Below are 13352 nucleotides of genomic sequence, written 5' to 3'. Positions count from 1 at the left end.
AGCATCATAATAAAATCCATTGTTATGTGTAATCAATAAATGCTCACATAAAACCCAAACAAACAAAAATCAAAACAAACAATTAAAAAAGGAAGAGAAAGAAAAGGAAAGAAAACCCAGAGACTGAAGTTGGCACTCAGTTACCAGGACTGAATTTCAGGACTCTGCTCTTCGGGTAATAATCCACACCAGACTGGGCAGAGCCGTCTCGAGTGCTGCAGCGGATCTTGGAGGTCCTGTTTTGATCACCTCTGCGGATGACCTTGATGCTCAGAACTGCAATGGCTTCTGGCCCTGCAGGTTCCCGGACTTGGTATGCGGCTTCTTCAAACTCAATGGTGGGGGCTAAGGAAATGTGGGCAGGGAAATTAAAGTAAGTTAGAATCAGTCAAAGAATCAGACTCCTAAGAAAATAGCTTATAGCAACCAGAGGGAACTGTTCACAAAGCCACTGCCTAAAGGTTGGCAGTCATTAAGATCAACCAGCATGTACCTGCGAGCCACATTTTAGACAAAGGAACTCATTGGGGCTTCTGTAGGTGTTGTCTGTCACAGGAGAAATGTATGGTGGCCAAGCTTCCAACATGACATGATAGCGCAAAGGATGATTTTACACTAAAGCTTTTAAAATTGAAATTTGCACACCTTATCAAGGGACTAAGGCATAGTAGATGTTCGATAAATACCTATGGACCGATTACCTAAACAACTTTTTAGTTATAAGCTACAATTTTTACAAGTTTACATTGCATTTCATTTAGCTATTCCTGAAGTATATCCATTCTGGGTATTTGGACATCTGGGTGTTTTGACCTTCCCATGCCAGCTTTTTTCTAAGTTTTCAAAATTTATTTTAGTCAGTGTAGTTAGTTTAGGAATAGTTTCTTAACTCAATATATTTTGAAACACAACTGTTTTCCAATAGAAATAGTATTTAAACACCTGCCTCCAATTCAAATTTCATGAGGAGGAGGAGGTTAGGTTGTTGTCAGAGAAGAAGATAAAATAATGGGAAATTGAGAGCAGCTATTAATTTTGTGTCATCTTAGTGTGTTACGGAATATTTTAGAAATTTTCATCTTTATCTTTTCTTTTGAGAAAGTTTTATCTGGACGGTACAGTTTCCTGCCAGAGGCTCTTTGAAACACTGGAAGGCTGCTGGACAGGGCGAATCTGCTACCTTTTGAATGGTTTTCTTTCATCTATATTTGCATATGTACATGTGTGTGTAAATGCCCAAAGACATCACAAACAAGTTCTGCATCCCTTGGGGCTGAAATTACAGGCAGCTGGGAACTCCTCAGAGTGCATGCTGGGAATAGAACTCCAGTTCTGTGCAAGAGTAGCAACTCTGACCCACTGAGCCATCTGCCAACCTCAGTCTTGTTGAGTCTTGATCATTTGGGATTTCTTTATGCCTGAGAAAGGTTCATCTTGAGGTTGAACCTAAGTTTGCAGGAAGAGCTAATTCAACTACAAGTCAGTCTCTCTCTCTCTCTCTCTCTCTCTCTCTCTCTCTCTCTCTCTGTGTGTGTGTGTGTGTGTGTTCATGCCTGTATACATGTACGAGCAAGAGATCGTACGAGCAGCCTCTGGTGCTGCTCTTCAAGAGCCATTTACCTATTTTCTGAGGCAAGTTCTCTCACTGAGATCTGGGGCTTACCAACGACTTTAGGATGGCTGTTAACAAGCCCCAGGGATCTTCCTGCTTCCACTTCTCAGCACTGGAATTATAAGTACAACTGGCTTTTTAATGCAATCACTGAGGATTGAACTCAGCTCTCATGCTTGAGGCTCAAACACTTTACCAACTGTACTATCTTCCCGGACTGAAGGCCAGCTTTTCTTAGCGATGTCCAAGTTGGTTCCTGACTTTTCACCAGGAACTGTAGGAGTCTTAGGACTCTCACAGCAGTTAAGAGTGCAGATTCTAGAATCCAACAAATCAAGGTCCCTATATAGTGTCGCTGCTTATAGCTATGTAACTAAAATGCAAATTAAGAGCTTTGTGGGTGCTGTTTCTTCCCATAGAAGATAGTGATCAGGATTATTGCCAGGATTAATCAAAACAAGCTAATATAACATGTGTAAGAAGGTCTATAAACATTATGCAAACAGCAGGGTTTGCATTAGTATATAGTCACCTGTTAAAATAATCTATTTTAGTGAAATAACGATGTTTCGATTTAAAACAGGTGCTGTTTGGCGCAAACAACACGTGTTGCCACTTCCCTGGAAAGGGGTGTTCTCGCTCTGCCCCTAGACAGCTCGGGAGGCTGGTTGTTTCTGTCGGTTTGAGAAGTCAATCAGAAATCAGGCTTTTCCAGGCAGACAGCAGTGTTCCAGCTTAGTTCTTGGGACTCAAATATTTCTGATTGTATGTCTAGCCCCTTCCTGACGTGTGACAACTTACATGACTTTCATTCTCTGCTTTAAGGTTCCTGTTCTAGGTTTTAAACGTATTTGTTCTTTATCTTTGACAATGCAGGGGATAGTGAGATTAAGGATTCCTGTGAGCCCCACAGTAGGTGTTCATTTGCTACAGACATTCTAGATAAATATTCAGAGGTTGACCTAACTAGGAACTCCTGTAGCACTTTCCCTTCCAAGACACTGATATTACTGATAAGCTCTCAGTTAATGTCCCGGCCACCGAAGCAAAACCAAAAGGCTTTCTCTTCTGTTACCATCTTCGTCGTTGGATATGGTGACAGTGGCCACACTGTTCTTCCCAATTCTGGCTCCACTCCAGTGATTTCCAAGAGGATGGCCAAGGTAGACCCTGAACTGCTCCTCAGGCTCAAACATGGAGTCATCATGGATGTACACAGTGCAGTTCTTCGTCTACGACCAACACACAAGACATATTTAGCCTTGTAGCAGGAGGATCAAGATAGGAAGTTTTCCTAGATGACAGTTTTCCTCTTTGTAGCATCAAAGAATTGGCATGAATTCAAAAATGGCTCAACAGTTACATTTATAAAATAGAACTTTGAATTCTAGCAATTTGTGCCCAACTAGGAGGTGCCTGTATGACAAGGTTTACATTATAAAGACATTCCAAACCATTTGAAACTTTTGGTGATAAGTTGTGAATAACCATGGCAATACAATCAACAGCAAATAGCATGCACCTGCACACTGTGGTGTGCTTTCCCACATGGAAACTGGGCTTATGATGACATATGTATATGTTATGAACACAGATGACTAGTAAATAAGGGTTAGCACGTGGCTCTTCTTCCTGCAGAGTTCAATAAGTTGATTTTCCTTTGTGAAACTTGAATAAATTTGTAAGGAATTCAGAAAGGCACCATCTTAGGTTAAAAATATTAAATTTCCAATGCTAAAGAACTTTCAAATCGGATACCAGGTAGTATCTCATCTGAACACTATAGAAGAATGAAACCTAGGAGCATAACCCAAGCTCTTGGTGATGGGAGGAAACCAAGTGTTTCTCAAATAGAATATTCTCCACCGAGATAGGTGTGTGTGTGTGTGTCAGTGGCACACTTATATGATAGGAAATAGGACATCTGTCATATGACCATTTTAAATTTCCTACCCAGCTATCCTACACAGGCTATGTGTAGGCAGGAGAAGTTCTAAATCATACTTTACAAATCATGCTAAGTGGCTAGATTTCCCCATGAACATTTGTATGTGGCTGCTTAACATCCTTTCAAAATCCTAAAGAATGGGCATTTTTTCCCCTTCAGCGTCTTTCCTACAATATGAATCATTATAGAATATATGAATTTAGTAGTGACTTTTCAATCTTTTTAAAAAGACATTTTTGTAAATGCCAACTCTAAAGACATATGCTTAATAAGCCAAAGAAAATGAAGGACCCGAATGTGCTGAAGAATTATGATAGATTATCATATGGGTAACATATGGTCTATCTGATTTCTTTTATTAAATGAAAAGCTATTTCTTGAGTAGGCAGTGAATTCTTTCTGCTTTGAGCTGAAACCAAATATAGACATTCAGACTCAAAGCTAAGGATTGCATTTGTAGATGTTCTTAAACTCAGGTTCTAACTTTCCACTAACAGAAGCAAGGGTTGGCCTTTGTGAGTCATGAATGTCTAAGGCTCTAATTATTTACTTTTCGTGGTAAAGAAGAGCAGAGGACAAGTCAGGGGTGGTCTTCTGATGCTAAGGGTCAAAGGATTAACCAGAAGACAAGGGTTTGATAGATTTGATTATGTCAAAAGGAATACTTCTGTTCAGCTAAGAACATTAAGGCCAATTTTAAAAAGAGAGATAAAAAGGAGGCATATAAACATAAAAGTTTGAAATTGCACACCTTTAATCCCAGCACTTAGAAGGCAGAGACAGGCAGATTTCTGAGTTCGAGGCCAGCCTGATCTACAGACTGAGTTCCAGGATATCCAGGGTTACACAGAGGAACCCTGTCTCAAAAAAACAAAAAAACAAACAAACAAAAAAGGATTTATTTTTAAAAATTTAAAATTAAAGTCATACATACAAAAGAAATCTAAAACCATTTGAAATACCATTTAAAATATGTTTCTGGGGTTTAGAAGTTATTAAACAACCATAGACAGAAGATATAGGAATTGGTAAGTATTTTGTGTTTGTACACTCACATAAATGCAAAGGTATATGAGAAAAAAGTTCTTATATATAGTTTAAAATTGAGATTAACAAAATCCCTATGTAGCTACAGCCACAAAACTGTAGTATTATATAAATTATATTGGAATACATCCTTGTTTTTACTTCTATGTTATCATAGTAATTTCTTTCTTTAAAAAGTAATATATTTTCATTTAAAAATTTTTTTATGTACATTGGTGTTTTGCCTGCATGTATGTCTGTGTGAGAGAGTCTGTGGAGCTACAGATAGTTGAGCACTGCCATGTGGTGCTGGGAATGGCCCACGCCCTCTGGAAGAACAGCCAATGCCCTTAAGGGCTGAGTCATCTCTCCAGCCAGGAGATAGGAGCATAGTAATTTCTAAATTTGCAAAATTCAACTATATCATGGAAATTTGATATTTATTATAACACAAATTTTAAAAAAATGTAGTTAAGTAAAAACAGAAACCAACATGGTTAAAGTCGGTTTGGGCCATGGTTTATCACAGCCACAGAAAATCCAAAGTAAGGCAGGACAGTGGTACCAGGGTAGTGGAGTATTGCCGACAGTGTGTTTGGAGAAGATTGCAGAAGGGCGTTGGAACTTGGGGCTAGAAAATCCATTGAGTGTTGAGAGATTAATGAGCTGTTATCATGAGAACACAGAAGATAATGTTGAAAGCAGTGCAGGTTTGTGCAGGTCTCGCTTGTGAAGTTTCAGAGGGGAGCAAAGACTCTGTCTATCAAGGCCATTCATGCGATGATTTGAATTGAGAGCCACTAAATCAAACCTTTGCTTTGCTGGGACAATTGGTGCCGGCCATCGAGGGCTGTAGAATCAGCTGTGGTTAAGAAGAGGCCAGCATCACTGAGATGAAAATTCAAATGTATTTCTTCAGGAAATTCTCTTTCAGTCACACTTCTGAGATATAGTGTGATTATAGGCAGCACCCACCCTGAGATTGCAAGGGGCCTTAGAGGCAGCTACAGCTGAGACACACTGAGTTTCTCGGGTGAGTGGCTTTAACTGAATTTTAAAGGCTGAATGACCACTCATATACACCGCCAAGACAATGCTTGAAGATGTTTAGCGCCTGCCTCTTTGGTCCTATGCTGGGATATATATAGTACTCTGGAACAAGGACTCTGATAATAGAGACCCCTCTTTCGCTGATTAGGTAACACTGGGGGAGGTTTCTCTGTTATGGTTTCAGGTTAAGGCATCTACATTTGATTCTGCTGGGTTCCCTCTAAGCTTCCCAGCTCAATCAATGACGTGTATGTTTGGTTGTAAGCAAAGAAGATAGCCAAATGGAACAGATTCCATTATTAGTAATTTTATCAGTTTGTCAAGAACTCCAAGAGCTAGACCGTATGTAATTTACTTCATGGACAAATCAAGGTTACAAGGAGGGGATTTCATCTTTGAGCCACCCAAGCCCACTTACCTTCTGCCCTTTCAGAAACGTAATCCTGGAGGAGTCTGCATTTCTTCTCTCTTCAAAGTCCTCCATGACCTGAGCAGAGTGGCCCTGCGTGTAACACCGCACTGATGACTCGTAACTCAGGTCCCCGCTCCGGATGATGGGGATGTGCAGGACACCCTCCTTTTCCTTCACTAGAAGCAAATCCTTGGAAAACTGCATGCTGGGAACTGGGCAAGAGATGGGGAGATGAAGGCCTTGTCAGCGGGAGAGAGAAGATGCAGCAACTACACTGGCGCTCCGTAGAAGGCCACGTGGATACCAAAGCACAAGTTCTAAGGGACTCTCAAGCATGGCTGTTATCCCTAGGACACAATTACATTTGCTACTATGAGTGTGAGTCCGGTGACCTAGACTTTGTACATGTCTTTGCTCGGCTTCTATTGCAGCTACTACCCTCAATACAAACAGGGAACATGGCACAAAGAGAATATAATAATGATTTGAATACAAAGCATAGCCACTCTCCTCCTATGGATACAATAAGGAAAAACACAAAACAAGGTTGATGACAAAGTATGGTCTCTCACATAGGTCCTGAGATCAGGGAGACACCAGGGCAGAGTAGAGATGTTAGCAAAGGAAAACAAAACAAAACAAACAACAATGACAAACAGGTTTAATCTATTTAAAGGGCTTCTTCTTTTTTTTTTCCTTAGTTGTTTTTGCCAGATATTATATAAAAATTAAGCCAGAGATCCGGGTGGTGCCTATGCACACCTTTGATCCCAGCAGTAGGGAGGCAGAGGCAGGTGGATCTATGAGTTCGAAGCCAGCCTGGTCTACAGAGCAAGTTACAGGATGGCCAGAACTGCACCAAGAAACCCCGTCCCAAAAATTAAAAAAAGAAAAGAAAAAGATTAAGCCAGAGATCTAGATTTTTCTCTCCTAAATTAAAAAATGACAACAGTATATAAAACACTACAAAGAAATTTCATATAGACCAAAACTATTTGGACCAAATAAAATATATGGATAGGGTAAATTTCAATGACTATAACTGATCTGTGGCCAGTGCTATAGAGTTAGCAGTTTTTTGAAATGTGCTGACCTAATTTGACTTTAGGAATGAACTCTATGAATGGTGACTGGAAACAAAGGAATTGGAGGAATAGACTGGCTCTTCCGCACTGGCTGTATGACAATGAGGTGAGCCACTGAGACTTTCTGAATGTTGGGCTTTTAAGCATGCAAAGCAAAACTATGAGTTTCTCACAGGAGAGCTGAGAGGGCGGGCTCTCAGAACACAGACATGATACCCAGTGTAGCACAAGGTTCACAGGAAGTGCTCCAACTTAGTAGGTTGAATGTTGTTTGGTTTGCATGTGCCCCATAGCTTCATGCTCTTCCCTCTAGGGAATCCTTTATCTGTCTGCAGCCCCAGTGCCCACTGCGATGGTCTACAATGAGACGTTTCCAAGCCCAGCCCTTGGTTGATGGCTGGTTATTGCTTTCTCCATGAACAATGCAAGGTGTAAAATGTCAGAGTCCTGAGGTGCATTTCATGTTCAGAGCTGTGGGAAAGCGACCATAATGCTATCATTACCCTCTTCTTGGCTGCCTTCTGCATGGGCCCTGTCAAACTTAAAAGAAAGGGGCAGCTCACCACTCTGCAAGTCCATACCTAGAACGTTCTGTTTGCCTTCAACTGACTCTGACTTAGAAGGGTTGGGTGCTGTGAGGACAAATCAATCCTATTGTTAGAATCGAGTCTGCTGGGTATTAGTGATGACCTCATAAAAAGATAAGACACCTCTCCAAACAATAGTGAATGCATCATAACAACCTAGGGGTCTGTCATTCAGCGCAAGGTGCTTGGCACAGGGACACCATCGGACATGTGTTACCAAGGGAGAACAAAACAAATAAGAAAGCTGTGCCTCTCTTGGCATGTGTCCAAAGCTTCAGATCAGGTTTGTGGCTTGCCTGGCTTGCCTCAAGTCAGAAAATTAAGGGCTGAACTGCAATGTTTTCCCATGCATTAACCAACCGCAGATTCTTCTAGAGCTGTAAAGACTCTTCATTCCCCATCTTTGACAAGATATGCACTCTAACTCTCTTGGGGGTTGGGAAGATGGACACTTCTCACTGCCTACATAAAAAAAAGAGATGCCCTGTCTTTCAGAAAGCCCCAGTCAGCAGGAGGTTGGCGACAGACAATGCAAGACAGCAAGGTGAACACGGAACAGGCTGTGCTTTGTGTTGGCTGTGTGGGTCATGCTTTGTGTTTAGGATTCATACATATTGATGTCATTCTGTCAACGGCTTTGCAGGGCAGCACTGTCCTGGGAAGATGCAGCACTGACCAGGAGGATGGCTTTTTCCAGGAGCACAGGGGCCCTCTCTTTGTACCGATGGGATGCACAGATGCAAAAGAAGTATTCTTTTCCAAAGAATACTTTGGAAAAGAATTTTTCAAATTTCCTAAAGGCAGGTGGGCTCACAATGGGTATAATGCATTTATCATTGAGCCCCTCTCTTAGCATATTTTTTGTACATGAACAACAGTTATTTGTAAAGTCTTGCAAATAAAGTAAGGACTCTGTTCTATGTAACTCTAGAGCTGATATAATATTGAGCACAATATTCAGGTTGGTGTATAAAGTGTTCTATAGATATACTATTATTCTGTTCATCTTCTTGGTCACTGACAACATTAATGAGATACCAATGCCTGGGATGAGACATCCTCTTTTCTGGCAATGGTTAAGCTGGAGAGTTAGCATAAATCCACCTCTGATTCTTTGGAGTTAATGAATAAGTACTACTCAGTTGTATGCACAGGAGTCCAGTGATGTTGATGGCTACCAGCTCTTTCCTGTCTACCAATAATACCTATGTGCACCTTAGAATCTAATTTCAGAAGAGGGAGATAAAAGCAAGAAAAACTTTGGAAATTAGTTCCTTAGATTATTTAGGGCCCAGAATAAGGCACAGTGGAAAAAGATGAAAGTACCTGAGTAATTACATCTAAAAGGTAAGGGATGATTTCATTAGGTTCTTAGGTGACAGCAGATATTGCTACCTGTGGGAGGGCGGCAGATGGCAGCCGGCGCTGCATGGGAGAAGGCAGTGAGGTGGGTCATGGAACCAGAAGATAGGACCAATGGGTTAGACTGAGTTTGGACTCTGGCTCCATTATCTCATCACATGACCTTTCACAAACGAATCAAATCCCAGTGTCACAACTTGAATGGTTACTGTGAAGGTCAGATAAAGTACATGTAAGATCTTTAAGTGTTTATGAATGGGCTCAGCAAATAATATCAATCATAAGAAAGAGAGAGGACTAACACCAGAAAATATTGCTGGCTACAAACAATCACTAAAGTTAAGTTTGGGGATTCCTTTTCTGGGGATAAATTCTCGACATGAAATTCATGTGGTGGCCTTCCTAAGAGATCAGAGACATATTGTTTTGTATATCAGATTCCTACAACTGCAACTCCAACACCTATGATAAAGTGTTTGGGAAAATTGAAAGGCCTTTCTGTGTTCTTCAGAGTGTAATGACTGCGTGTGTTACTGGAGTCTGACCGGTTCATATGATAAATTGTAGACATGCCAAGAATAAATGAACACGCAATAAAATCTACTTTGTGGGTGACGACAGAATTCATCTAAATGACATTCAGGGAAAAGTAAAACTTCAGAGACAGAAAGCAGATACAAGGTAGCTAGGGCTTCAGTTGTGGAAGAGACTGTCTATAAATGGCATGAGTAAATTCTACAGGGTGTGGGGGCTTCGCATCATTTTTATATACATTTAAACACACACACACACACACACACACACACACACACACATATTCCTCATGAAAAATGAACATGAAAAATCTGATACAATGATTGTTTCCAGTCAGGGGGCACAGATGATTGGGAGGTAGGGAGAGAAGAAAGATTAAATTTTCATAGTGTGTCCTTTTTCTATTTTTAGTTTTTACTACTAATATACATGATTATTTAAGGATGAATAAAAGCATTAAAAATTACCTTGTGGCCCATTTCCTCCTCTTTTAGGGGATATTTCAACCCCGACTCTAATGGTCAGCTACTGGGGCTGCTGCTGGTACTCCTCTTGGCTGAAGTGGGAACTGTGACTTGATCTGCAACCTCTGGACCGACATATACATCCAGATGTTCTGGACATTCTAATTTCCTCCCCTCCTTCCTGAGCAGCGGCTTCCTTGCTCGCCCTCCCTTACTTAGGTTCTGTCCTCGGTGCAGACGGTATTTGATCACACACAGCTTCCACTCACTTGTGCACACCGTTCTCACTCCGGACAATGTTAGTTCCTAAAGACAACTCGCACCAGCCCTTTCCTCATAACCACACATTGCTCCCCTTGCAAAGCCCTTTAGCCAGAACACGAGGCTCCAAAGGACCTGCCTGACTCATCGTAACTTCCCATGCACTCCCCTACTCACCTGCTGCCTTGTTCAAAGCAGAAGTCAGAACTCCAGTTCCCCAAATATGCATCTTTCACAATTTTACATGTGTGTGAACTTACCTCTCCGCTTGTAACAGGCTTTCCTTTATTTCCCATGGCTGACATCCTATCATACCTGAAGACTCTTTGTAAAACTTGCTATACCAGACACTGAACTTCTCAAGTATAGGGCTAATGTTTACACATCTCTCTGCATTTGGCAGGTATGGGCAACATGAGTGGCTGTCTCCTCCATGTTATGCAAGAGCACACGCATGCATTTGTACATGTATATGCAGACATGCATGTTTCATGAGTGAAAATATGAATGGGATATAGTGTAACATGCATGGAGGTTGAGAAAAATAGCAATACACTTGGAATCAGCAGTAGGCATTCCCAGTCGCTTACCATCCTGGAATGTGTCATTAATTGCAATGACAGCCTGAGAGGGCTTGGTCAGTTCGGCTCCTTGTGCTGAGCTGAGGAAAACCACAAACGTCTCCAGTCCTTCAATTACTGGGTACTGTGTGTCATCCAAGATAGTCAAAGTGCAGTACTGGAGGAGAGATGGAAGCAAACTTCAGAGAAGGCTCAGTGACCAGCACTGACATCTTTCTTCCTTCCCTTCCCTTCCCTTCCCTTCCCTTCCCTTCCCTTCCCTTCCCTTCCCTTCCCTTCCCTTCCCTTCCCTCCCCTCCCCTCCCTTTCTTTCTTTCTTTCTTTCTTTCTTTCTTTCTTTCTTTCTTTCTTTTTTTGTTTTGTTTTTTCGAGACAGGGTTTCTCTGTATAGCCCTGGCTGTCCTGGAACTCACTTTGTAGACCAGGCTGGCCTTGAACTCAGAAATCAGCCTGCCTCCCAAGTGCTGGGATCAAAGGTGTGTGCCACCATGCCTGGCCACTGGCATCTTCCTTTGTGGTCATAAAGTGATTCTTTTGACTTTAAATTCATCACATAAATATCTCACTAGCATATTCTTACAGTTTCTATTCTAAATGTGCACTGTTGGATATTTGATGGTAAAAAGATCGCTTGCAGAGTTTGAGAGGATCATTTTGTGAATTTCTACTCATTTTCTCAAGTCTATGTGTGTTTGTTTCTCTGTGTGTTTATGTGTGTGTGCATATTCATGTGTGTTTGTTTCTCTGTTTATGTGTGTGCATGCACATGTGTGTGTTAAGAGTGAAAAGTATGAGGTCAGAGGACAACATGTAGATATTATTTCTTTCCTTCCCCATGTGGGTCCTGAGAATCAAACTCAGACCATCAGTCTCAGAGGGGATGGCCATCTTGCCAGCCTTCATCGTATTTCTAAAGAAAGAAAGGACTGAAATGTTGTAAAGGGCTTTTAACGTTTTGAAGAGACTCGGAAAACAGGCAGAAACTACCCTAGCGACATCATGTAGAGAGTGTCTAAATCAGATGTCTCCATAGGGTCCCTCCTCTTGGGAATCTCACAGAAAGACTGGAGGTGTCTGAGGGGATAAGAACAACAGGAAAACTCAGCCCACTGAATCAACCAAGCAGGGCCCATGCGTGCTCACAGAGACCGAAGCGGCAAGCACAGGGCCTGGGTGGGTGTGTATCAGGGCCAATGAATATGCTGTTAGCTTGGTGTTTTTGTGGGACTCCTAACTGTGGGAGTGGTCATGTCTCTAACTCCTTTGCCTGTTCTTGAGACCCTTTCCCTGCTGTTGGGTTGCCACATCAGGCTTGGCTGTGAGGGCTTTTGTCTTGTCTTCTTGTATCTTGTCACGCTTAGTGGTCTCTCATAGGCCACCTCTTTTTAGATGGGACATGGAGGAGGTTTGAATCTGGGGTAGAGGGGTAGTGAGAGGAGTTGGGAGGAGTGGAGGGAGGGGAAAACTGAGGTCAGGATGTATTGTATGGGAGAAGAATCTGTTTTCAATTTTTTCTTTTTTTAAGAAACTGCACTAACAACCATGGGACTTTTGACTCTGGGGCACTTTGGCTGCTGTACACTCACTTGTTCAGTGATACCGGGCCCAAATTCCACCTTCCTTGAGCTGGGGACATAGTCAACTCCTGGAGTGGCAGAAGCTGGGTCCGAGGGCCGTGTGGCACACCAGACAGATGTGAAGGTAGAAAGGTCAGTGCCATGACGGATAACTGGAATCTTCACTGTGCCTGGATTGCAGTAATAAATATACTTAATATTCAGATGAGCCAAAACACCAGAGGGCATCTCAGAACACGATTCCCTTCCCCTCCTCTCCACCCCCCCCCCCCAACAACAGCATTAGCTCTTCCACACAGTTTGGCTAATCCAACCTTACTGATGCTCTCCTCCACTCTGAAATGAGCTGAGAGGTGACAAAGCTCCCTTTGACTGACTCTAAGGTCAAGAGGAGACTCACAGGAGGATCTTAACCAGGGTGGCACTGGAAAAATAATCCTTGGGGAAAAGCAGGTTTCACACACACTGGAGGGAAGACCTGCCACCAAAAAACATCTCAAACCTATTTAAGGAGGAAAACCTCAGCTGGAAAAGTCGGTAACGAGTTCAGGGACCCACAGGGCCTGGGGCTGCACATTCTTAACGGAATGTCTTAACTGGCTTGATTTTCCTATTTCATCCAGCAGTGCACACATCATGACTTAAACCATATAGGCTTACGATTCTAGGAGCAAACTTCATCTTTTGGGCCAAAGTGACACCATACTTATAGCATCTTTAAGATATTTAGTTCTTTTCACAGCCCCAGCAGATACCATATTCTCCTATTGATAGGTCATGTAACACACAGTCATATCAGGGCCCTTGGTACCAGTAAAGGTAACATGATAAATAGAGAAGCAAGGTTCTGATC

The 13352-nt window shown here is 42.0% G+C and overlaps 1 protein-coding gene across 4 annotated transcripts in view; it reads right to left on the bottom strand.

The window, feature by feature from the left end:
• Fras1 (Fraser extracellular matrix complex subunit 1) overlaps positions 1-13352 on the bottom strand; it is a 410957-nt gene that overhangs the window by 29014 nt on the left and 368591 nt on the right. For all 4 annotated transcript variants that reach the window (XM_006534873.4, NM_175473.3, XM_017320847.2 and 1 more), the window contains 5 exons: positions 12509-12669; positions 10932-11079; positions 6055-6260; positions 2688-2844; positions 145-345 (listed from right to left, as the gene is read on the bottom strand). In XM_006534873.4, coding sequence (XP_006534936.1) covers positions 145-345; positions 2688-2844; positions 6055-6260; positions 10932-11079; positions 12509-12669 — 873 coding nt within the window. The remainder of the gene's footprint in view (positions 1-144; positions 346-2687; positions 2845-6054; positions 6261-10931; positions 11080-12508; positions 12670-13352) is intronic.

The sequence above is a fragment of the Mus musculus genome, chromosome 5 (genome assembly GCF_000001635.26).
Source record: "Mus musculus strain C57BL/6J chromosome 5, GRCm38.p6 C57BL/6J".
Taxonomy (NCBI): Eukaryota; Metazoa; Chordata; class Mammalia; order Rodentia; family Muridae; genus Mus; species Mus musculus.
Note: the sequence above shows the minus strand (reverse complement) of the source record. Positions and strands in the feature narration are given on the sequence as shown.